Below are 27,270 nucleotides of genomic sequence, written 5' to 3' on the forward strand. Positions count from 1 at the left end.
AAAAAAAAAAGAAAAAAAAGAAAAAAAAAGAAAAAAAAAAGTTGAGTGCCTCTACACACAGAAAGACCTCCAAATGGAGTGAATCTTTATTGTCATCCAGAACTGGACATATTTTTTTAAAATTTTATTTCCTGAAATATTCTAGAAAAGTCCTGAGACAAGTCAAAGATAAATATAATATATAAATGTGGTGCATATATTAATGTGAGACATAAAAAAATACATACACACACACACACACACACACACACACACATACATACATACATACATACATATATATATATATATATATATATATATATATATATATATATATATATATATATATATATATATATATATATGTGTGTGTGTGTGTGTGTGTGTGTGTGTGTGTGTGTGTGTGTGTGTGTGTGTGTATAATATAATATAATATAATATAAATTTTTTGATCACCGACCAGAAACTGCGCGTTTCCGTCTCTTCCAAACACAATAAATTGTTAGAGAACTCGGAGGGCATAGAGACCATGCGGAACATGCTGTCAGCAAGCTGTCGCTGAAACTGAGCCGTTGGCTTCTCCTCTACCGCCACACTGAATCACTGTTCAGAGGCCTGACGACACAAAGCCTAGTAATGTAGCAAAGTAACACTAAAACATCAACTGAGGATTACATTTATTCGTTTATTATATTAAAATGGTGTGAGAATGGCAAAGCGACCGGGGGCTGACGACGGGATGCTAACCTCACCGACCATTCTCCGGAATTTCTCCGTGGATTTGAACGCTGGAGACATTAACATGGACTGCAGCGACGGAGCCGAGGACGTCTCCCTTGAAGAAATCCTGACCCTGTACAGCCAGCCGATAAACGAGGAGCAGGCATGGGCAGTTTGCTATCAGTGTTGTCGGACTTTAGCACAGAAACATCGGAGGAGAGGCTCCAAGTCTGCGAGTGCCTCAGCAGTGGACTATCCGAGGAAGATTGAGGGACCCGGGAATGTGAAGATCAGTAGAGATGGGACCGTCACTCTGTACTTTGAAGACAGCACAGGTAACTAAACAAACCACATAAGTATAAGCGTTTTATAAAAATTCTGGTTCCAGTTAGCGCACGTCTTAACCACTGAATCTCAGCTGGCTGTCTTAAATTTTCCACCGCAACCTTCACGGGCCAAACAAGTGGAGCATCTTATAAAGAGGCCATATTGTTGCGGCTGTCTGCTTCCAGCCATGTGGCGAATTTGTTTACAAGCGCCCGATGCGGTTGTTGTTCATATATCACTGATCACCGCATAGCCGCTAGGAAGATCAACATACCAACAAAATATTCGTATTCACAGTTATTTGCAGTCAGTATTTGTACGCACAGAACAATTTAGATATTTATATAACACACGATTATCATGTTACTGCCCGACCCAAACTCTTTCAGAATGGCTATGTGAAGCTTAAAGCGGTCATTTAAGTTCAGTAAACACTGAACCACGTGATGAATTCAAATGGCAAAGCACCTTGGGTCCAGGCCAGAGGAAAGCAATTTGTTTGCATGAAGACTGGACATTACAACATGCGTTAACTTGAGGACATGAGCAATAAAACTGCTGCTGATAGACTCACTACTTAAACTGAGCTAAGTAAAATCACAGGTTGCAGGTGAATGATGGGCTGCATTCATCTGAGAATTGTTAAAGTCAGTGGGCATAGTTAAATAAACTCAGGGTAAAAGTTAAAACATGCAGACTAAGAGTTATTCTCAGAATACAAGCTGTTAGCAGTGAACTGATAAAAAACCAGCTATTCGGGTCTTGAAGAGGAAAAAGATGGATTGGACACTGCAACTAACAAACATATTGGCCTATGCCCTGTGCTCAAAACAAATAAGTTCCTTTTATGTACAGTGCTTTAAAGTACATCTGCTTTCTTAGGATACTGGTTCAGGTGTGTAGACAGGTGTGTGCAATGCGTCAAAGCCTTGTGGCCTTTTGACTGCGTTCCAATTACATGTGAGATAAAGTTGGGTGTGGAGAGGAGTAGGCATATCAGTCAGCATAGCCAAAGGCCCTGAGGTTATATCCTTTCTCTCTTGGGAACATATTAGCCACATTTCTTGTTTTTTTCTCTCTTCTCCCTTCCCCCCCTTCAGCTCAGCTCTGCTTCATCTCAGCTAATATAGCCACTCGATGTTTGCTTTAGCACCGACTAGTAAAAAAAACAGATTCAGTGAGTACTGCTGAGCATCTTTGCACCTGCAAAAATAAAAGAACTGTGATGATTGCATACATATATAGACTTTAGAAGCCTGAGACAAGTTTAGATATTATGGGGAGAGTCTTTTGCTGCTCTTCTGGCTAGGGGCTGAAGTATTTTGGGACAACTCTGGCCCTGTCCTGATTCTTATTAGACCCAGTGATGAGAGAGATGTGAGACCTATTAAGCCTTTAGTAGTGCAGATGCTGGTATAAGAGGTTTCTAATCCTGTAGAAAATCAATGCTTATGCAACCTTCATATGGCCTACACATGAGTCAGTGACATGGTGGCATGATTTGGCAAACTCACAAGCTTGATGATCTCTGATATCATTCTGTATTAAACACCACACACTGCTACTATGGTCAGCTACCAAGCAGTGGCAGCAAACAAGGAATTATTCTTTTTGAAATGCACTGCAAACAGAATCAGACAGAAGCATTGCAAAGCATTATTTTCTATGAATTTAAGTGAGATGCTCCATCTGCAGTCAGAATAATTCAGGTCAAGCACGTGGGAGACTGTGTTCACGTGCAATTTGTAATGAGAAGGGGTAAGTTTGATTTATACTGCCAATACAAGTCTATTGACATCCACTTTTGTATTTCTTCATTTATTAGATTAAAAGCCAGAAGGTCAAACATTTGTTGGTTTATTCAGGAAAAATGTTTATTCAGATCCGAACCACCCTGAAGCTGCACAGAGATTGATTTTTTTTTTTTTTTTTTCTTTGTACAGGCTATTCAGATAGATGCTATACATGGCTGTAAATGTGTCCTCTAAGATATACTTTTCTCTCAAGAGCCCTGGCCAAGCCACCTCAGAAAAACAGAGGACTCAGTGTTTCCAAATGAATGCAGGTTGATGAATGTCTCCTGTTCATTTGCAATTATTTTTACTGACCTGGACTGGAATTTTGAATTGTGGTCTATTTTATTTGTAAATTATGTGTCCGCGTCATCACTTGATCAACTTTAAATGAAAGTGGCACCAATATTAGTTTTTAGAGAGGTTGCACGTCTTACTAAAGCATGTTGTTTGTAAGCCGTGACCTATTTCTGCACTCTGGACTGCTGTTTTATGTAAAAGTTTGACTTCTTTTTGCAAATTGACCAAACATTCATACCAACTTAAATTTATGAATGTTCAAAACAAAACCTTTTAAAGACTGAAAATGTAGCGCATGGGTGTCAAAGTCCAGTCCTTGAAAAACACTGTCCTGCATGTTTTTGTTGTTACCCTTCTCCAACAGCCTGACTGAAAGTAACATGTCCTTGTGAGGAAGTTGACCAGAAGATTTTGGAGCCCTTTAATTCAAATTGGGTATGTTGGAGCAAGAAGATAACAAAAACTTGCAGGATAGCAGAGTTTGACACCCCTGTTGTAGAGTGTATAAATTGGAGCCATCAGAAGCATAACACAAATGCTAGAAATTGTTAGCTGCAGCCTATGCTGGAGTTAAGTTAACTATGTAGCCATTAATATTAGATTGATCAGAATTAGGAAACAGGTTATCTTTTTTGTGTCTTTGTGCTTTTTGTGAGGTTCTTGAATTAAAGCGTTATCAGAACTTTCATCATCATTATAATGATTAAAGCTGGGGTAGTTAATGTTGGGGAGCTAGCAAGACGTGAAAGTAGCACCCTGTCTTGGCTCCTCCCCCTCTCGTTTTGCTCCTGATCTAAAGCTTTTTTCTTACCTCCGCCAAGGAGGTTACGTTTTTACCGGTGTTTATCTGTTTGTGTTCAAGATAACTCAGAAAGTTATGGACAGATTTTAATTAAATTTTCAGGAGTTGTGAAAAGGAAGAACTGATTTAATTTTGATGGTGATCCGGATCACTGTTTTACGTTCTCCGAGTGCTTTTTTAGTTCGCAGCTTTTTCCACCAACAATTTTCTCTTCCTCTACTGTTTAGCGGAAGGAGGCAAATAAACCAAGCTGGGTAGAGGAAATTCTTCCTGCATTTTCTCAGCCATGAAGAAGCTTACAAAATATAAGAAATGAACAACTTCAATTCCACCCAAACGTTTTGATTGGTCAGTTTTTACATATTTACAGTAAACTGAGGGATCTAACTATATTTCTTATTGTTCATTATTACAAAATGTTTAGACTACTATTAGGACGAGGAAGCACAGATCACCTACCCCAGCTTAAAGATTGCCAGTGCTCAGTTTTTTTTTCAGTTGGTGAAAGCTAAAGGACGAGTTTGTCCCATTATTTCAGTTATTGTGACTTTAATTTTTCCTTAAAGGTTCAGAATGATAAACACCAATTAGACAATGTTTAACTTCAGGTGAAATGCTTTAAAGAAAGGTCACTGCTTGGGTTTAGCTAATGCTTTTTTACATGAGACTTTCCCTTTTAAAAATAGTTTCCATGGAAAAGTCATTGGTTAGGTGTCTGTCTTCAGTGTGAATGAACAATCATGTTACTATAAACCCCCCTGTAGCAAGTTTTGATGCCTCAGGCACTGAGCAGGCAGAGCACTATGTCTGGAAGAGAAAACATAATCATTTATTCACTTGTTAGTTCAATGGCAATGTTTCACTGTTGAGCAATTGTGATATCCCGCTTCCTCTGTCTGCCACTGTCTGGTTTCCATTCTTACTGCAAACGCACTGCTTTAAATATTTTATGTCCCTTGTCTGTGTGAGGTATGCATTTTTTTTGTGGTTCACCTCAAGATGCCTTGCATAACCACCCAATATGTTCACATGAATAATTTAAAAAAAGGGGTGTCTACTATGCTGTTTGTCAAAAGCAACTTCATGATGCATAAGTAACTCTCCTTTCTGCTCTATTGTTACAGATAAATACCAGTCAGCTTCCACGTCATTAGAGGTGAGTTTTCATCAGCTTCTTTAATTGTTAAAGCTCAAGAGCATGATGGTGAAGTGCTTTGCAAACTTAACTACCAATTTTATTACCCCTTGCTTCACTTAGTTTTCATATAAACTATTTCTCAATCTGTTTTCATAGTTTGTCCACCGCTAATGTTATTAGTGAGCCATTATACCACAAGCAGGCTGGTGTGTCCACTGGATTTTGCAATATTGTTGACACTGTGCTTGAAGACAACATTGTCTCTGCAAGATCAAAGCAAGGAGACATTGAACTAGAACGATCTTGTCTGCAGGGTCTACTTTCTCTTTGGAACAAATAAATACAATTATGTCCAGCAAACATGGATGCTGCACTGATGGGATCTGTTTTCTTTCATTATGCAATTTTTTTTTTGTGTGTGTGTAGACTGCACACTCAAACCATCTATGATTTCTGTGTTTTTTTAGTCACCCACACTGAGAAAAATACCCATCTTGTTTTCAGTTATTTTGGTGTCCTGACCTGAATTACTAAACACAAATGAGTGGGAGTGTGCATAAATATTGTTCTTTTCTTTGCTATGTGGTTATTGTGTGTACTGCTATGCAGAGGATGACTGAAGAGCTGCCTTATCTTTATTCTCTTTATGTTGATGAATGCATGTAGTTTACTGATTTTATTTTAAATGAATTTCCTCAACATCATCATTAAAAACATGGGATGACATGTGGCCGACATCTTCTTGTCCAGTCAAGGTACGCTTAAGTGCACCTTGCTCGGTGAGAAGTCTCACAGAGCTTCATTGTGTGTACACTGACTAATTACACACAGTCCTCTGTCAACTTTGAGCAGTTTAGAGTGTCTTTCCTGTTTGTCTTCTACTTCATGTGATCCCAGACATGCACAGTATGTGCTTAGTTGAAAATAGAATTTATCTACCACAGCTGATAGTCAACGTGGATGTAAATCTTGTAGTTTAACTGTTTTTACTTAAGGCTGCAACCATTGGTGTTGACAGTGGAAATGTATCAACCCGAAATTTCATTGTCAACGTGTCACGTTATAAACGCCCATAATGGCTTTGCTAATAAAACACTGTGCCAGGAAACTTAACGCCATTTACCAACCAAGCAAATGATGCAAAGCACCACAGGAAGTGCTGGGGGCAGTATTGTCATTTTGTGCAATCTCTTTGTTTAAACAATGAAGAACAAACTGACGGTGGCGCAACCTATTTCCAAAGTTTGGTGATATTTCACGATAAACAGCGTCAAACAGGTGAAATGTGTAGTCTACCATGCAGAGTTGGCATACCACAGCAGCACGACAGTCATGCATGAGCATTTGAAACAAAAGCAACCCAGAGTCATGGTTTCCAGCATTCTGGATGGCAAAGTTAGCATTACGTAGTAGTGATGTGCTGATGTTACCTCTGTCAAAGAGGTCATGTTTTTACTGGCGTTTATCTGTTTGTTTGTGTTCAAGATGACTCAAACAGTTATGGATAGATTTCCATGAAATTTTCAGGAGTTTGAAATGTGAAAAGGAAGAAGTGATTTAATTTTGGTGGTGATCTGGTTCATCGTTTGGATTCATGAATTTTTTTTAAAGGATTCTGGCCCTTGTTTACCTTACAAACAGGCTTTTTCAAGATGTAAATCATTTCAGTGCAATTCTACAAAAATTAAGATGTTAAATTTTTAAAATTTATTTGGTTTTCATTTCGAGGCAAATTCTGTACAGCTTGGATATGACACTATAGCTAAGTTGGAATGTTTCAAAATAAATGAGTAGTAAGCTGTTGAGCTTCAATTAAATATTCAACTGGTTACAGAGTCATTCTTTTAAACTTACCAAAGGACATTATGTTGTGACTGACTGGGAATCAGGGTGACATTCATATGATGCAAATGAAGAGAGTGGAGTAAAACATACGAGCCTGTAAAAAGCTCTGCATCAACTGGAAGCACAGGTGGTGGGGGTGGCAGAAATAACTGTGGCTAATCAAAAAAAATTATTTACGGATAAGTCAACTATTAAAATAATTGTTAGCTGCAGCCCTACTTTTACTCATTCTAAAGATGCTCCCTACTCTGTAGCTGATGGGGAAATGCCAAACAAGGGTGTTTTCCCATTCCTGTTCAGTGACATTCCCATTCCTTGGTTTAAAACAATATCTTTGCTGGTTTAAGCAGAATTGCATCTTGCATGATTGGTTTTGCCGAGACTATGTTGGACTAACGGGGTGTGTTTGTTTTGTTGGTTAATTCTTTGAAATATCATCTTACACAATGTCTATTTCAATCCATCAAATAACTTGACAGTCAAGTCAGGCTTGTGGTTGAAACTTAGGGACAAAACATGTTTGTGAAATATGTTGTGAAAATATTGGTTTAACTGCCCCATCAGTAGGTCCATCCCAAATCATAACAGTTCCTGAATGTCGTCATTCAGGTCATTGCGCTTTTATAACATTGTATTTTGAAGCTGACATTAAAAATGAAAGTTGGTTAATTTTGTGCCATATTATAGACTGTATATTAAAAAGTCTGGTGTCACTGACTAGGAAACTAAACATTAGCCATGGATGGATGTGACAGAGAACCTGTCGACACTATACTTATTGGGTTGTGGCCATACAAGTCATCCATCAAAATGTGGAGGAAAACTACTACATTAAAAAATCTTTCTCATAAGCACACACACACATACACACTAGGGGTGGGAAAATCGAATCAAAAAAATAAAAAATCTGGATTTTTTTTGCTTCACAATTTTAAAATTGATTTTTTTTTCTTAAAAAAATCTATTTTTTTTCAAACTAAATTTTTTTTTGTCATTTTTATTGTTTTTATTGATATTTTTACTTGTCTTCTTGGGCATTATAGCAGCAGAATGATGATCTGGCTACTGGGTTGTTTTTCCCAATTGAAATCAAGAAAAATGACGAGCAAAAAAATACGTTTTATACATTTATTTTGTTTTTAATCTACAAAAATCAGCAATATTGAAGAATTGTGAGAATCGCAATTTAAATCTAATCGGCACCCAAAAAAAATCGGAATCAAATCGAATCGCCTTAATACACACACTCATGAGAAAATGTTTTTCAGCTTACTTGATGTTTTTAAAGAAGATTTTCATTAAGAGACATCAACTTCTCTAACATGAATGTATAGCATGCATAAGATGTGTACACATACTGCACATGATTTATCCCAGGATCAATTGGATATTTCTATTTTCATAGAAAAAATATCACTAATATACACGGCCTTGACAGCAAGATAACAATCTGCTTAATTAAATTGAAAATAATTTTCAGAGACCTCTTTCATTTGCCAAATAAATCACTAAACAGAATGGTTTTGTTTGTATCTTTTTTTCATTTATAAATTTATTTCCATCCCTACTTATTCCAAACATGCCTTGTTTTTGCACTGTGGACCACTTCCTTAAAAGGAACCCGACTGGTGTAAATTTTCTATTATGACCTTTCCAAATTATTGTTTCAAATTTCCCCCACAACTGGATAGAGGCACAACTATTCTCACTTTCCCTTCAAGACTGAAATGTTAATCAAGGTGAAAGGTGATGACTCAGGCCAACTTTGTAATGGTTTACAATGATTCATGAGAATCAAAACCATGCCAGCAAAATAATCCACTTATCATTACAAATCTGCCTGATCCCTTTAATGTAGGGGTACAGATTCAGATTTTTTTTTTCCAATAACATGTCTGTGTTATTATTGAATCATAAAAAAAAAAGCAACATTTGGCTATACTCAATTTGGCATTTAGTTTCTGTACTTTGGTGTGAAATCAGAGGTCCAGAGTTTTCTTATTTTGGTTCTCATGATGAACCATGCTTAATGCAATTTGGTTTTCTAAAAACCTTTTGGTACTAAATGGAAACGCTGACACTAACTCCATTCAGATCATTTGGGAAAATGAAGAACACACAGCCGCACACATGTTATTGCCTTAATTACTCACACACAATTCTGCTCTCACAATGTTGGCTCTCCCATGTCCCTCATATTTGCCATTGTTTGTTGTGTCTCAGCCTCTGGTGAAAGTGAGTCGTTCTGCCTGTCAGCCAGTACCACTCTCCCATAATGCACCTAGTCTTTGGAACGAAGGGTTTCTGTAGAGTAAAACCTACTTTCCTTCGCTTACAGTACAAAATCTGTGGTCATCATTTATGTCAAAGAACATAGTTGTTTTTACTGACTGTAAAATAAGTCACAAGTCAGTTTTTTTCTTTTTGTTTACATCTTTATTAGGACAAAAAGTGTCTTCTGTATGATGTTCTGTATACCTTTGTTGTAGCTTACTGGCTTAACCTAGTTTGTCCTCAATTGAAGATTAAGGTTAGATTAGTTCTAGTATCCTATTACAGGCACTGAAGTTTAGAAGAACTACTGAGGGCCTTGTAACTCAATTTGTTGTCAAGATGATTAGTTTTCCAGCATCATACTTCAGATAAAGTCTTGGGTTTTGAAATAGATCTTGGCGAATTGACTTATAGTTCCAAGTGAGTCATTATTCATCAAGTCTTTAAGTTATTTTCACTTTCTGCAAATAATGCTGACCCAGTATACCCCAAGCCTATGAGCGTTCACTTAAAAACTTGTTTTTCTTCCCTGAAGTAAAATTTCTGAATTTGAATGGGAGCAGCATCAGCTTTCAAAGTCATGTTGAATTAATTATATTTCACTGTTTGGCCCAGACTAAGTGAAGGCTGCCTAACACAAGACTGTACAGAACAGCAGCTGGCTGAACAGGGTCCACATGTGTGTGCATGTTCGGCTTCTGGGTGTCTCTCGCTGCCAGCCTTATACCAGTCACCAGGCTGTGAGCTCTACCACTACAAAGACCATCTGTCCCCCACTTGTGTGCTCTGATATCAGACTCCACACTTTGAGAAGAAGAAACCAAGATCTTATGATAACTTGAGTCATATTTATTAGGGGTGGGAAAATCTAATAGAAAAATAAAAAATCTGAATTTTTTGCTTCACAATTTTAAAATAGATTTTTTTTTTTGTTAAAAAATTGATTTAAAAAAAAATCCATTCTAAAATTAGTCATTTTTATTATTTTTATTGATCTTTTAACTAACAAGTATAAAAAATGTTTTATATATTATGCCATCACAGGTACAGAAGTCTGACTGAGAGGAACAGAAAACACCTGACTGTAGCAGAAACATAAAAGGATTGTTCAACAAATTATTAGTTTGAGTGATGTAATATGTAATAAATTATCTTATTTGTTTGCTTTTTAAAAAAATATTTCTGTTGAACCAGAATTAGAAAATAATGTAATGATTTTCATAAAATTTTTATTATTACTTTCGTCAATTTCAGATTATTTTAGAGGCAGTCGTTTTTTAACCTTCTTTATTGAAAGGGTATGAATAAATATGAGCACAACTGTGTGTGTGTATATATATATATATATATATATATATATATATATATATATATATATATATATATATATATATATATATATATATATATATATATGTGTGTCTGTGTGTGTGTGTGTGTGTGTGTATATATATATATATATATATATATATATATAAATATATATATATGTCGACATTGTCAGTATTGTTGATCTTTGTAGACTAAAAACAACAACAAAAGTACAAAACTTTTTTTTGCTTGTCATTTATCTTGATTTCAATTAGTAATAAACAACATAATAGCCAGACCATCATTCTGATACTGTAATGCCCAAGAAGACAAGTAAAAAGATAAATAAAAACAATAAAAATAAGAAAAATTTTGTAATGGATTATTTTCATTTAAATTGAAAAAAAACCCCAGATTATTATTATTATTTAAAAAAAAAAAAAAAAAAAAAAGACTTTAAACTGTAAAGCAAAAAATCCCAATATTTGATTTTTTTTTTTTTTTTTTAAAAAAGAGGCGACGAAACATACTAAACATAAAAACACTGGTCAAAAATTTGGTCACACTTTTCCACTGGAAATATGTTTTGACTGGTAGTGTAATTGAAGTGCCCTGTAATAATTTGGTTCACTGTGTAAAGGCAGATGATTATAAAAATACTCCTTTAGGTTTCATATGTTTAGGGAGAAAAAAAAGTATGTTGCCTTTTTTTTTTTTTTTAAACCCCATTTACAAAAAATAAACTTAAATAATTGATCTTTGCTGTTGTGAACCAACTACCTGCTTGTGTAAGGTTTCAAGGTTGACTTGAAACCTATGAGCGCAGATCTTAAGACATCTGTGCTTTCAGGAGACATGGAGCATTCGTGAGAGGAATATTCCCTCATCATCAATCACTTGATTCTCAAGATGAGATCTCTGACGCGTCTGAAATAAAACAACTCATTGTTGGAAAGTTAGAGATGAAGGACTTCTTTGCCATGGCAGTGATGTCATACAAAACAGAAGCAGCACCATATTCTGCATGGATATTTGTAAAACTGCTCATAGTTTCCGAAGTCTGCGTGTTCCAAACTTGTGTGCCTGCCTCAGCACTGAAGCTGAATCCATTCATCATGATACTATGACTCATCCTGCTGCATTTCCTAAGATGCATGGAAAAATGTAGGCGCTGTCCTGCACTACCTGCGGGTTGGCTAAGACGTCACTGATGGAAATGTGTTTTTCATCCCCACATGCAGGTATCCGACTCTCTTGGATGAAGTTTCAGTTTGTTGTTCTCCACTACACATATTAGCCCACGCCTATGTAGTGGATTTTTTGGCCCTGTTTCCTAACTGCATATCTGCGTACTTGTTTCCCCCTCCGTCTTTGTGCTGATGTTACTCTGCCTTGCCTTCTTGCCTCATTTCTCTGAGTCACAAGTTTTCAAATGAGATTGTGACGCGTAATTGGAAAATCAAGCTATGTTTTTCCCTTTTCCTTCTCTGATTTTTGTCAGGCAGGTTGTTGAGAAGATTCCTCTTCCTCATTCCTTCTGCCTTTATCCATCTCACCAGGGGCTGTACATGATGCTGCTACAGCACTGCAATAATGGTGCAGTTTGCCAAGGCTCCTGAAGCTGGGGAATTTGTAAAAAACAAAACAAAACTGAACTTTCATTATTTATGCTCAACAGTATCACTCTGATATGAAATAGCTGATTATGATGAATTATTCAGTCAGTTATTTACACAGTGATAGCTTTTGTTAAATCACTATCGAGTTAGTCATTACAACTCATTTCTGTGCTTTCATGGAAAATGAATTTAAACATTCAGTGTTTGTATTCAGGTGCTGCCACTGTTGCAAATGTTTCTCAGTCACATATCTTTGCATCATTGTAGCCCATGAATAAAACCTCCGTTTGCTGTCTGTCAATCCACAATTCCCTCATCTCTCCACTATAACGCATGATGTCCCACAGATGGATTATAATGTTACATAATAAGGTACCAAGGAATAGGATATTTGTTTTAGCCCTGGAACAGGATTATCAGCTGCACACAAAAATGGTGGATAAATGATAACAGCATAACAGCATGAAGCTGATCTTTGCCTAGGAAGGGCAGGATCAGTGAGTTAGAGCCTTTTCATGCATTTATTAAACAATTAAATATGTTTTTTTTTTTTTTAAACATTTTCTTGCTGTTCAGATTCTTCCTCATGTCTAAGTTAATTTTCTTTCTTTTTTTTTTTTTTTTTTTTTTAAAACAGTCTTGTTTGCATATTCTGAGGCATTGCTTTTATATCAAGTTGTGTATATTTTTTCTATGTGACAGCCTGGCACAGTTATTGAGATTCAACTAAGAAATGCTTCTTGCTGTAACACAGATAAGCTGTTGGAAATTGTTCCCTACCACAGACTCCAAGCACGTGACTTTATGCACAGTTACCACTTGTAAGCCTGATGTGTGATCACATGGGATGGTGTCAGTGCTGTGAGATGAGAGCTATGGCACATTTAGATTACTAGCAATTAATATTGCTTCATATTCAATTATGTTTAATTGTAGTGCCTTGTTTCACAGACTGTTATGGATTTATGTTATTGTAAACATAAAAAAAATGAAGAATGAAGCATTCATATCATGTATTGTGGTCTTTTTAGTCATTACCATGGCAACAGTGTACTGCTTTAGAGTTTTGTGCTGATTTCTTTGACAATATATGTAGATAAATAACGCAGCTGTGGTTTATTCTGACTACTATCTTTAAACATCTAATTTTGAGCAATGTTGCAGTAAATGAATCTATGGGGTTGCACCAGCACTTTAATGCCATATAAGACGGGGATACATGTGATGATGGAATTTATTTGGGAAAAATGAGGTATAGAAAACACTCATTCATTGAAATAAATTCACCTATCAGGTCACTCTCTGACTTTATGCCACCTGAATTATATCATAAACCTTTTCCCCCTCAGTTGTTGAAGCCAATGAACTCAAACATGTCAACTCCCTTTTATTTCGTGTTACACACTCCCAAACTCCTGGCAGGTGTTTCTGTCTGTCCCATCAAACACAGCCAACCATGCTGAACATTACCCATATCAACACTCTTATTCGGGCACCGCCCTTTTTTTAAACATTATGTCTCTAGATATGAAGTAATGCAAGTAAACTGTATAGTTATGAGTATGTCATTTTAATAATTGACATCTAAGAAAAACATTATCATAACAATACAGAATAAAACAAAAAAGTTAAGGTTTACTTCTCGTCTTTCCAAAGTCAGAAGTCTAGCCTTGATTGTGAAACTTTTAGCTCCATTAAATGAAATTGAAGCACAGCTACCAGACATCCTGCAGAGACAGAACTGCTTATTCCATTTGCAGTCAGCTGGTAGTTTGTGATGTTAAAATGAGTTTAAACTGGCTGCAGAAAGATGAGCCAGATGGGGTCAATCAATGATGAAGTGAGTATGGTAATAATCACGCTATTTAGAGGAACAGGGCGGCCTTGTTTCGTATTTGGTTTGAGGACATGAACTGTCTTATCTGTGTAGGTGAATTTGGACTGCTGTTGACAGGATTGCTTGTTTCTCTGAGAAATGTACAGTGAATTTTTTTCCATGAGTGATTGCTGGAAAGATTGTAATGGAGGCCGTGATTAAATACATTTCAGTTGACCACAAAGCGGGCCATTTGCCATAATACCACAGCAAGAAATTTTTTGGCCCTGGACCAAAAGCTAAAAATGTTTTTTATTCTTCACAATACACAATAATAACCTCTAACGTCTCCCACAGGTTATTGACTCATTGGGTGTCATGATCTACAAGGCCCTGGATTATGGCCTCAAAGAGAATGAAGAGCGAGAGCTCAGCCCTCCACTGGAACACCTGATTGACATGATGACCAACACTGAGGAGACAGAGAGCGACCCCTGCCCTGATGAGGGCTATGAGGCCACAGAGGAAGAGGATGAATGTGAGGAAGAAGAAGAAAGGGAAGAGGAGCTTGTGTCTGTGACTTCGGCTGGCACAATCAGCAGCATCCAGAGCTACCGAGACATCATTGTGGTAGGTTTAAGGGTTGGACGAGGGGAATGTTTTTATGTTTTTTTTCAAGGTCCTACAGAGATGATACAGATACAGTACTTAAAGACAAATGGTGGCACTGCAGATTAAGCTCAAATTAAAATGAGGAAAGCTAGCAAAGTGTCCAACACTGTATGGATTATATATAGATGTGTAAATGTTTAGCTATTTGAATTTGGTCCCTGCAAAGTGATGTATTCATTATGAGTCATAAGAAAGTGTTTGTTTGCCAGTTTCTATGAATAACAATCCACAAACAGCTTCTTCCATTATAACCCTGGTGACTTACTGCTGGGTGTTTGTCATCCTTTGTTTGTCTCATGGCTGGAGCCGTGATTGATTGAAATAGCACAGTAAATTATTTTAAAAGCAAAAGCTATTATTGGCATATTGGATATGCAGCTTTTGTTTTTGCTTTCAGTATTTTCCACTTTTTCCTGCTCATTCTCTCATGCCAGCATATGCCTGCAGCAGCATATACTGGTCATGACGGCATCAAACCTGTTCCTCTCTTGTGGGTGGAAATACTGTAAGTTTCCTAAATAGTCAGAGATAGTTTTAGTGTAAATACACTGGGGATACCTGGGAAACAAGTGTGGAAATTTCTATAGGCTGTTCCTATCCACTGAATAAATCCCTGGTGGATCGCAAATGTTTGGTCTGTTTGGTGCCAGTGTGCATCTACCCAGACCTCTTATTTCTTCAGCAATTTTTTCTGAGGTGTTAATTATTCATTCCTGAGTAGCCTCCTTCATACTGTGCTTCTTTGCTCAGTCAGAGAGCGCCTGGTCAGGTCAGTGAAGGATCAGATAGACTTTAAATTGGAAAAAAAAGACATGACTTTTAAAATTCTGAAAGTGCTAAATGTTCTTTTTCTTGACATTAGTGAAATGAAGTGAGCTGGAGAGTGTTTAAATGAGCTTTTTTTTTAAATTTTTAAATTTTTAAATTTTTTTATATGCTGTCAGTTTGGTCCTTGAATTGTAGTCATTGCCACTTCAATAAGGTCTTTGATTTTTAAAATACTCAAACAATTTAAGATACAAGTGACCAGAATTTCCTGATAACTTTAGTTTCACTAATGCTACAACAAATTTTTGCTATAGAATTCTGACAACATATGCTGCTTTTTAATAATACGTTCAGTTTTCAGGTGTTTTTTCTTCCGTAAAGTTTCCCCATGAAGATAATTGCTGAGTCAGCCAAACCCATCAGATGAACACAACATATGTGGTTCATCTGGTTTTCTTCTTTGTTCCACTGGAGACAATTGGCCAAAGCATTCATTACTCTGACAGGCAGTGTTCAACATTCAATCCTGTTTTGAATATAATTATCTTTCCACTCATAACCTTACAGGACCGAACTTTAAAGGTTCAGAAAGTACACGTTTAAGCTATATGCATTTAAATTTAGTCCAGGTTGAATCATTTAATCTGTTCAATATACTGGCATATTTTTTTATTAATGGTTCCCAATAGAGTAAAAGTTAACTTTTGTGGTACCCTCTTTTTTCCTTCAGCAGGCCACATGATGTCCATCTTTTTTTTTTGACAAATATTAGTTGTGATGGCATTTTGTACGTGCTTTCATATTCGCTTTGGAATGACTCTGAAGAACCTACTTGTATCTCTTATTTGCCATTTATTGCAATCACTTATTTAAGATATTTATTTGTCATAATATTCCTAATGAAATTCTCATCAAGCTGAATTTTAAGCACGTTAGAATACTGAAACATTCTCATATTTTATATTTGTGGAAGGTTTAGAAATAAGATAACAAACAAATGTTTATTCCTGTCTTATCAATGGTCTCAGAAATAGTAAATTATTGTAATAATTATAATGATTACATTACGCTTAGTTTGATAGTGTATACTGTATAATACAATGTTCAGAGTATACAAGCTGGAGCACTCACACAAGATAAATACTCAAACACATGCAGTAAAAGGTAGAATAAAGGCTATGTCATGATGGAGCTGACAGAAACTGAAGACAGGATAAGGAAATGCTCAGATGACCACTTTTCTACACAACAGAGTGAACATAAAGGCATCAGTGATAAAAATACATTGTAAATATGATGCACATAAATAAATCAGTACATTGTGACTCAGCCTGTAGAGCACCAAAAAGAAATGTGTTGGAAATATCAGCGTTGTTATGTTACAGAACCTAGGGCTTAATATCCCTAAAAAAACAACCGAGGAGGAAAGGAAAAACTTCCGTCTGTTCTATTTCTTTACACTTTGTCCAGTCACTGATGATTCCATACTGCCTAAAATATATTCCAATCTACCCCCATCTTTTTTTTGTTTTTACCATTTTAGATATGCTCTTCTCACCTACCCAGCCCTTCTGATGCCCCCAACCATTACCAGGCTGTGTGTCGGGCTCTCTATGCTGAGAGCAGAGAACTCCGCACTTTTCTGGAGAAGATCAAAAGTGCAAAGGAGGTAAGAAACATTTTGTAACTGGAATCTGCAGTGACTGAAAAAAATCCAGAGAGAATAAGCCAGTATGAGTGCAGGCAGTGGTGTCTGTTGATGTGCTGAAACTTCTGTCTTCTTTAACTCCAGCAAATATAAAAATAAAGCACAAATAAAGTGTGGTGGTCTTCCAGTTGTTCCAACTGTGAGCTCAAATGCAGAACTTGGCATAACTTTGATTCTGTAAGAACATAAACCCTATCTGGCTTTTTGCTCCTCCTGTCTGCATACAGCGTGTTAACTGGGAGCATTTACGGGGGAATTCCCTGGTGTGACAGCATTTTAGATAACCGTTTACCAAGACGTGCTCTTTTGCTCTTTTTAATTAAATTCATGAAGTGAAAAAATGCATAAGAAAACACAATTAAACAAATAGACAGACCATGCTGTCATAAGCAGCTTTAGTCAAACCAAATATGCCAGATTGTGGTTTAGTATGATTTCAGTGTGAATGGTTCAAGTGTTATCTTGTGATGTGTTGTTCATCAGCTCTATTCTCATTGTCATTTTTCTGATTAAATTGTAATTTGTACCTCACAATAACAAAGCAATGTGTTGAAAATTTGCAGATAATTTCACATCAAATAAAGTGGTTTTTTTTGTGTATAAGTTGGTATGTGTAGAATGTACAAACCAGCTGTTATAACAGGCATTATTCATGCAAATTACCTTATATGATACATGGTTATAGAATTAAATGTAACCTTTTCAGGATTAAGGAGCTTACTGGAAGGAATTGTACTAGGGGGCTACAGGGAACTTGCTTTAGCACCAAATGTCATTGAATGATAAGTTTCCATAAATACAGCAAATATTACACATGATTAAAAATGAAGTGAGCCATTGTTTTTTGTTCGCCGTACTGTTGCGGTTCTGTCATCATTCATCATCTCATTCTCATGGATATTTCTCTTTTTTTTGCCACTCTAGAAAGGTTTGAAAGGTCAGATCAGTAGTGGTGGAGCAATATGTGTATGGATGATGTGTATATTTAGCTTATTAACAATAAGGGCTGTCTGGTAGCAAGCTGACATTTGAATCAGTACCCTAAAACTGTCAGTAATTATCTTATGTAGAAAGGATTTAGGAGTGACTCATTAATTGTAGTGGTTAGTTGACTATTGAGTGATTTTATTTCCTCTGGTATGATGTCAACATGGGATAAAATAGCTATCGACATTCTGATGTGAGGCATCCATTGATTGGATAACTAGCCAGACATGATGATATTGGATGTTTGCTGATGACCTCAGCCTGCTTTATCCTCGTACTGTGGCTGCAGTGGCATGGCATTTCTTTGGTCTTTTTAAAAATAATGTATTTGTCTTTTTTTCTTTCTTTGTGTCTTCATTTATTGTTTATTTATTTTTGCTAGAATCTTCGGAAGATGGAAGGTGAGACTCAGGGGGAACCTGTTAAAGACCTCAACGAGCTTCAAAATGCAGATTGGGTATGAAGAATATCTTTCTACACCACTGCTAGATATTATTCATAGACATCTGTTAGCAGCTCTGTAACTGAAATGCGCATATTTCTGCATCACAGCTTCAATGATCATTTATACTTTGCATAGGCACGTTTCTGGGTGCAGGTGATGCGAGATCTACGAAATGGTGTGAAGTTGAAGAAAGTCCAGGAGCGCCAGTACAACCCTCTGCCAATAGAATATCAGCTCACACCATATGAAATGCTCATGGATGACATCCGCTCCAAACGTTACAAGCTGCGAAAAGTCATGGTGAGAGTCAACGTAACCATTCATTTAATCTCAGCTGCCGTCTGTTTGCTTGAAAATAAAAAAACACCAAAACATTGCAACCTTTTGGCTAATACTTTTGTTTTCTTTACATTGACATTCATATATTAAATTATGTTTTGGATTTTTCTCCTTTTATTTGAATAATTTAATCATCAATCAAATTAAATGATGTCATTCCAGGTGAATGGAGACATCCCTCCACGGTTAAAGAAGAGTGCCCACGAGGTCATTCTTGAATTTATCAGATCCCGACCTCCTCTTAATCCTGTAAGTAGCACAAAACAACAAAAGTAATCCCTGAAATTCTCATATTGCTGCCATTATAATTTGAATTTAGCCAAGTCGGGGGAAAAATATATGTATCTGTAAGATTTTTTACTGTTGTCCATGGCAACTGAGTGGTTACTGCTGCTGTGACAACAGGTGTCTGCCCGTAAACTGAAACCCCATCCTCCACGTCCCCGGAGTCTCCATGAGCGACTGCTCGAGGACATCAAAGCTGAAAGGAAGCTCAGACCAGTTTCACCAGATATGATCCGCAGAAACCGACTTGGTGAGGCTTCAGCTCACAGAAATGCACATAGGTTCGCAACAGCAAATTATGTTAAAGTGCAGTTCCTGCTGAAGAGCCTTCTAGATGGAACTCATTCACCTTTACATTAAATTTGTGTTTTAATTTAATATGTAATAAGTGTCTCTAAACCTCGACCTGACCACTGCTGTTAACTCACTGCTCTCTGTATGAAAAAAACATATTCACTTGAGGCAATAAACATTTAACCATTTATAATCTCATCCAGCAGGATTATGCTCACAACCTGGTATGTTTACTTAACTAGAAGTGTCAAAGTGTAAAAACAAGGATCACTTAGAGACATGATTAGTTATTGAGACATTGACATTTTCATGTTGTGGTTTAACCACCACTATGGTTAATTTTTCTTTCAATAAGTTGTCTGAAGTGAAAGAATTACCATTGCACAATGGTAATTAAATGTCCTATATTCATGATAAAATATCAGTGTAGCCTCAACTTTTCACATCGTCTGTTATTTTCCACCCAAACATTTAATATCCCTGACTTTTTGTAAGAATTTTATATATCCTGATTGGACTCTGTTGACATACCTCTTTATGAATGGCTGCCTCCAGAGGCTATTTATCTGTATGTATAGAAGATAATCAGTTTGTTACTGTACATTGTGGTCATAATTTCTCAATTAAAGTTTTGGGCCATTAAAAGCTTTAATTAGATTTTTTTTTTTAAAAAGGAAAAAAAGTAAAATCCTTGGCAGCCAGTAGTATAAAATGATCTGAAAAGTTGCTCACTGATCTTTTTGTAAGCGACAAGAGGAAACTAACGTGTTCTGTTGTTGCATAATTGTTCATACAGAAAAGCATACCATCTGATGAGACAGTTTAAAAAAAAAAAAAAAAAAAATCAGATTGTAAAGCTCACTTATTAGGGTCTACTCTGTACTTGATGATCATCAGACCACTAACTCCACTATTCATTTGAACTTTTTCTTTTTCCTCTATTTGCTTCTTCATTATTTCTCCCCCCCCCCCCCCCCTTAATTTCTCTGAACATGGGCATATCTGTCAGTCATGCGACCTCTTAGCATGTCTTACAGTTTTGACTCATCAGGTAAAGTTAAAAGAACCTGTTTTGTTCTTCTCGTAATATGTGTCAGTCTGGGCTGGGTTTTTTTTTTTTTTTTTTTTTTTTAGAATTAGTTCCTGCTTCTTCCGTTTAAAATGTTTTATTTTTCATGGTTGTCTTGTTAGTGTGTGTCACACTACTGGTTGTTCCAGTTAAAACACCCAAGTACCTGAGGAAAAGGTGGGTCACCACAGTGCAACTTGATCTTAGGATTTGTGGACGTTTTCATTCGATTCTCACTCCATCTTTGACATTGTTTTAAGAGCTTTCAGGAGATGGAGCATAAAATCAGGAGAACAAGAACAAAAATAAAGTAAATAAGTACTTAAGAACAAAATCGATAAATGATGATGCCTCAGATCCAGATGTAGTATCTACTCCTTGGGGCCACCTGTGGTCAAGTTGTTGAGGGACAGCAAAGAGAGTTAGTAATGTGAATCACTGCCCTGCCTCTGCAGCCAGTCTGCTCTCCTGGTCACCTTAAGTTGTACTGAATGAAATATTACATAACCATGCTGTCAGCAACATCTTGCAGATACATTGCTGAATGGCAGATGATGGTTTGAATGTGACATCTACATTCACTGGATTATGAGAATAACCTTTTGCGCTGTGGCTGCACCCATTATCTTTCCATGTCTTTGTGGCACTTCCCCTCACAGACTTCTTTCCTCTGTGCTTTTGGCTATACGCAGCATTTTAAGACTGAATGTAGACCACAATAACACAGCATCCAGTTAATTCACACCTGGTCCCATAGATGCTTGTTGCTGTCAAGTCTTTCTCCTCCCTGTGGTACCAGTCTGCCAAATATAGTCATATTTATCTATAAAGCACATTTAAAATGGCTACTGTTGACCCAAGTGCTTCACATTTGATAAATCTCATGCATGCTCCGTAATTTATTGAAAAGGTTTTTTTTTTTCCTTTATATATCTGCAGGTGCAGGGAAAAGCTTTAGCACACCTCAGGACTTGTTTCGCAGTTCAGGTAAAGTGCACATCAAGCAGCACCTTGTTATATTTTTGGCATCACTGTGTCAAATAGCTTAATTTAGACAGCATGCATGGTAATGATGAAATTATGCCACATAAGCTTTGACTGGCTTAATCTTCCTCAAGTCTGCTTCTGTTATGTTTAAACATAAAAGGCAGCCATTGTCTACACAGGAAGCTTGATAGACACCTGTTTAATAAGTTCATACAGATTTTACTTATGACACTGCTCATAGCAACACAAGTCGAGTGTATCAGGAGACATATTCTCACTCTTTAGTTGAATGATTCATCTGTGGTCCACAGACACTCCTGATGCACAAAGGAAGTTGACTGGCAGCACTCAGTCTCTGTCCAGTGGAACCACAGGACCCAATCAAGGAGCCCAGCCACTAAGCCAGAGGAAGAGGCTGCTCAAAGCACCCACGCTAGCCGAGCTGGACAGTTCTGAATCCGATGTATGTTGTTGACTTCTACTGCTTGTGATCACAGTCATGCACATAATTATACTGAAAATGTTTTGTTTACAAAAAAGAAAAAGAAGTTCAACATACATTTCAGTACCCAATAAAGTTATTCTTATCATATGTGCTATATTCTGGTTGACAGGAAGAACCCACGAGGAGCAGCTCTAGTAGGTCCGCGTCTTTGATAGAAGACACGTCTCCTGAGTCTGTGCTGGGGAGGAATGGTATAATCTTACCTCTTGTCTTATTAATCATATCACATTTTTAGCCCTTTACAAGCCTGTCTGAATTGTCAACACAAAAGCATCAGGTACTCTGTCAATATTCTTTGGCACTCTTTATGTTTCATCTCTCCAGTTCCTCCAAAGTTTCTGCCCATCTCTGCCACCCCCCAGCCAGACAAGCGTCAGTCTCAGCAGAGGAGGCACTCCATTGAGAAAGAGGCCCCCACCTGTGTTCGTCCTTTTATACCACCATCCAGACAGACCTCAAAGTCTTTGGTATGTTCCTTTTGGGAATTATTTCCATTGATCTGGCCAGTTAATGTTTGGATAACGAGTAATGGATCTGTAACACCCCCCCCTGGATTTTAAAACACAAAACTCATGATGGATTTACTTCAACAAGTGGAATTATTATAATTTTCTATTTAATCAATATATGTGATCCTGACCTAAGACCTAAAATGAAATCAAAATCTAACATGATTGTTTTGATTTAAAAATATGCTTTTAAAAGAATTGTTAACTAAAGGCTTTGGTTGAGACTTTTTCTGTTTCTGCATTGTCATGTAAAAGAACGGAGTCCATTACTGCGGTTTCACCCAACAGTATTAGTGGATGTACAAAATATCCGCTAAATTTTCTTCGGTCCTGTGACTGGTTATTTGTTTACGATGAGGTCACCAGTTTTCCGCATTGCTCCGGTGCTGGTCGTATGATTCTACTGAGGTTGATGGGATGTAATTGGAACCACAGGACATCTGCAGTAGGACGGGGGTTTTGATGGAATGGGTTTATTCTCACTTTTCTAATGGCGAGCCTGAGGTGCTAAACCAGAGGCTCTGAGGTCAACTAGATGAAGTTGATCAAATTAGAAAAAAAATATGCCTAAAGCCTGAAAACAGGCATTAAATTGAAATGATAGTTTCACGGTGTGGCTTGCAAACAAAATAGTGACCACTGCTGTTTGTTGCCCCGGGCAACCAGCAGTTAATTACATCACGTTTCCCATTTATAACTTTCACTGTTGGCTCCCTCTTTTTTTTTTTTTTTTAAACACAAAACTACTTAAACATATCTTTGTTAACTAACCTAACATGTTTCATTAAACATGTTAGGTTAGTTAGCCAGCCTGTCTGAAAGACTTATTACAGTTTTGTCTTATTTCTTTACACGGCAGCTGTCAGGGGATCCCAGTGCTAAGGTAACCTTTCCTGTGCCCTGTCTAACCGTCACCATGTTTTTCATTTTCATTTTTATTATTATTGTTTTGAATTTTAATAGCATTCCCATTTTTATAAGAAACGGAACAAAACTAAAAGGGATATGGATTGGGAGGGTTGGAGTGGAAGAGAAACTTCTGGGGAAACATGGTGTTATTAAGTTGTTAATCATGAGGCAGCAGCTGCGGTCCTTGGTTTCTGTGATACATCTTACAGAATGCAGTTTGGAGATGAGGTTGCCATTTTAGTAAACAATCTTCCTTTCAACATGGATGATGTCAGATGACTTTTTAAATCATGGGACTCACTTTCATGTTTTTCACATAATTGAATTAAAGGATCTTTTCTATAAAGTTTTTCTTGTTCTGAAATTGGATGTCATACCACATATAAAATAGAATACCAGTTAGTTGTATAGAAAATGTGGGAAATAAAAAGTCAGTAATTCATGCATTTACTTTGACTTTTATGTCTTTGCAGACAGTAGGAGCCTAAAATAGTTGTATTGCTGCTGGTAAATAAATGTATACTTCTGCATTTCAGGCAACAGTTGCTGCAAAAAAATTGGGGTAGGAGAAATGTGTTATCATTTGATATAAAAGTAACATACCTGAAAGGATGAATCTTTGAGGAACAAAGTTGGGCAGAGGATTTATTACTAAAGAATAAATTACAATGTTTTTCACAGAGAAATTGGTTGAGATTTGTGTCTTATTCCTTTATAGTGCAAAATGTGATTAAATCATTCAAAGAATCTGGAGAAATTTTAGTCGCTTTGAGAAGCACGACAGAACTTTTGGCATATTTTGTCCCTGACCTTCATCCTGCCTGTACTCAGAGCTCTCTACATCCAGTAAAAGTCAGTCCTTTTGTTGACTCCTGTCTTATCTTTCTTGGTTTCTTTCTCTCCTCCTTTTCCTCTCATCTCCAGTAATATTTTTTTTCTTTACTTTAACCAAATTTATTAAAGAAGCATTTTGAAAGACTCATTAATACATTTCTAACAACAAGGCTGGATGACTGTAACGTGGTGCCCTAGTGCCATCCTCAAGATCTATTATCCTGCAACTTCTAGATGTGTCCCTTCTTCAATCACTCCTAAATTAAATGGCTGAATTTCCTGTCATTCAGCTCTGCAGAGGCCCGCAAACAAGGAATTAACTTGTGTGTTGAAGAAGGGTGGCATTCAAAAGCTGCAGGATAATAGATCTCAGGATGCTGCTGGGCAGTGACGACTCCATGAATGCACATAAGAAAAGTCACTGTGCTTTCAAATGAGTCACGAATTCAGAGTTTTAAGGTCATGAAGTTATGTTGTGCTGCTGAAAAGGGGAACAGCACGAATCTTAGCTGGATACTCGAGGTTTGAACCCCCAGACAGCACTGCATCAGTAATTTTCATCTAAGTATATAAACAAATACTATATTCTTTCTGTGTGCAAAGAAATCAGAGTATGAATGATTGAGGAATGTAAGAATAATCATGCTTTTATTTATATTTTCTGTACTGTCTGTACCAAATGCATTTAGTATTCCAACACAGAAGTGCATTTTAAGTTTGTTGTTATAGTCTTTGAAAAAAGTTGTCTGTAAATTGTTACATAACAGTCTCTGAAAATATCCTTTTAAAGGATCGTCCTCATATTATACTTCACCAGACACACTGCATGTAATTAGCTTATTTGAGTATAAGGACCTGTTTGAGTTGCAATGTCCTGTTCCCTCTCTTGGTCAGGTGGAAGCTGCTGGTGCTGCTAAGGGCACGGTATGTCAAAAGTGTTGTGTGGGGAAACCATCCAGAGCACTGTGTAATTTAATTGACTGGTTTTACATGAATGGGACCTCGTGTCACGCCTGTTTGTGTAAAGGCATTAAGTGATGTAACAGTATGAGGAAAGTTATTAAGGGTATGAAGAGGAGAATGGTTCGGAAAACATTCAGACCCGCAACTGTTGATTTGCAGACATGGCTTCAGCTTGCAACATTTTGGGGATCCAGTTAAAAATACTAACTATTAAGGGTTAAATTTGATTAAAATATTGTCATTTATCTTCAGTATCTGGCTAATAATGAATGGAAAAAGAACTCTGAATGAGAGTTTTAATAGTCAAAATCTGTGTATCTCCAAAATAGTTTGCATCCCCTGAAAGTTCTGTATTTTGTTTCATTTTCACTTTGTCAGTGATGCATCAGTCATGCAGAAGGTCTCTACATACCATACCATACCATACCATACCATACCATACCATACCATACCATACCATACCATACCATACCATACCATACCATACCATTGCATGTTTTGTCTTTTGGTGAACTGGTGATTATTCACTGCCTTCATTTCACTTTCAGCAGTATTCACACGGTGTTGGTTACATTGGCACCAGATTCTGTCGTTCATCACTGCTACACGCGCCTGCATCAAGCCTTTTTTCAGTTGTATGTGTAAGTGAAGCTTATTGGAGGTTTGTTTGCAGGAGGAATTTAGTTACCCAGTGGAGTGTCTGGCTCTGACGGTGGAGGAGGTGATGCACATCAGGCAGGTTCTCGTCAAAGCCGAGCTGGAAAAGTTTCAGCAATACAAAGATATTTACAGCGCTCTCAAGAAAGGAAAGGTTAGAGTCCTCCTGTCAAGTAAATCTGCAAATTTCTTTTTGTTTTTATTTTATTTTTTTATAGCAGTGTGTCAAATGAGGGGCAACTTTTCTAATTTATTTTTTTGTCCCTCTCTAGCTTTGCTTTTCTTGTCGAGCCAAAAAGTTCTCTCTTTTCACCTGGTCCTACATGTGCCAGTTCTGCAAGAGGTAAATCAAGGCACCTCAGCGTTATCATTATCAAAGCAAATGAAAGCATAGAAAACCCATGAAGTGTGTTACAGAGCCTTCAGAGGGAGCTGTAAGAATTCAACTGAATTATCTGGTGGTCTCATGTAGCAATAATAGAAATGAAAAATGTAGATGTGAAAAGCTCACCTGTCCATGCAAGTCTTGTGAATTAATAACTAATGAAGATGTTGTGAATTCCAAAGGAAGGGGAAGTGTGGCATAAAGCAAATATGGAAGGCTTGGGTTTCATCAGTCATGTTTGGCTTAAACAGAGAAGTTGAATGTTTAATCAGTGAATCTATATTATGTAGAACTTCTCTTCAGTAAAATCCAACTTGATGGTTGTTTTCTTTTCCAGGCCAGTGTGTTCCCAGTGCTCCAAAAAGGTAAGAAGCTATTGACAACTATTGAGTTGTCTGACCATTTTGCAAAACTCAACAGGTGCTTGATAAACACCCAGAGCAGATTTTGTGTATTAATTCTATGTTGTACTTTTTTCTACCATGCCAGATGCGGCTGCCGTCTAAACCCTATTCCACTTTACCCATCTACTCTTTGGGTCCCAGTGCCATGGCTAAAGAAGACGCTGGTGCAGCATCCGCTCCAGCTGAACCAGAGAAACACACATCAGGGTCCGGACACAGCCGACACAGCCTACGCAGAAGTGTTTACAAGTATGTTATTTCAGAGTTACAGAGCAAATTTGGTTTGAGAGACATGTTAACTATCCAATTTCCAAATCCAATTTCTCCGTATTTAGGTTGTCCAAGCACAGCAGCAAAGATGGGCGGTCCGAGGACGAGCCAGAGCTGCCCAAAGAGCTGACGGAAGACTGGGTCACCATGGAGGTCTGTGTAGACTGTAAAAAGTTCATCACGGAGATAATCTCCTCCAGTAAGCGCAGCCTCTGCATGGCCACAAAGCGGGCCCGTCTCAACCGCAAAACCCAATCCTTCTACATGTCATCGTCCAACTCGATCAACTTCAGGCCCTCGGAGCGCACCATCAATGAGGTGTAGAACCAAGGGACCATCCTGTGCACTTTGCT

At 37.2% G+C, this 27,270-nt stretch overlaps 1 protein-coding gene across 1 annotated transcript; it reads left to right on the forward strand.

Moving 5' to 3' along the window:
* The first annotated feature begins 649 nt into the window (after window positions 1-649).
* On the forward strand, window positions 650-27,270 carry spire1a (spire-type actin nucleation factor 1a). Its single transcript, XM_079258995.1, has 19 exons — window positions 650-1,037; window positions 5,049-5,080; window positions 14,285-14,557; window positions 16,911-17,036; window positions 18,445-18,519; window positions 18,643-18,807; window positions 19,009-19,095; window positions 19,252-19,381; window positions 21,434-21,481; window positions 21,793-21,944; window positions 22,096-22,177; window positions 22,311-22,453; window positions 23,355-23,378; window positions 25,133-25,162; window positions 25,875-26,012; window positions 26,131-26,201; window positions 26,581-26,608; window positions 26,733-26,896; window positions 26,983-27,270. The coding sequence occupies exons 1-19, from the start codon at window positions 692-694 to the stop codon at window positions 27,239-27,241; spliced, it is 2,373 nt and encodes a 790-aa protein (XP_079115121.1). The 5' UTR covers window positions 650-691; the 3' UTR covers window positions 27,242-27,270.

Source organism: Telmatherina bonti (genome assembly GCF_933228915.1).
Source record: "Telmatherina bonti genome assembly, chromosome: 19".
Taxonomy (NCBI): Eukaryota; Metazoa; Chordata; class Actinopteri; order Atheriniformes; family Telmatherinidae; genus Telmatherina; species Telmatherina bonti.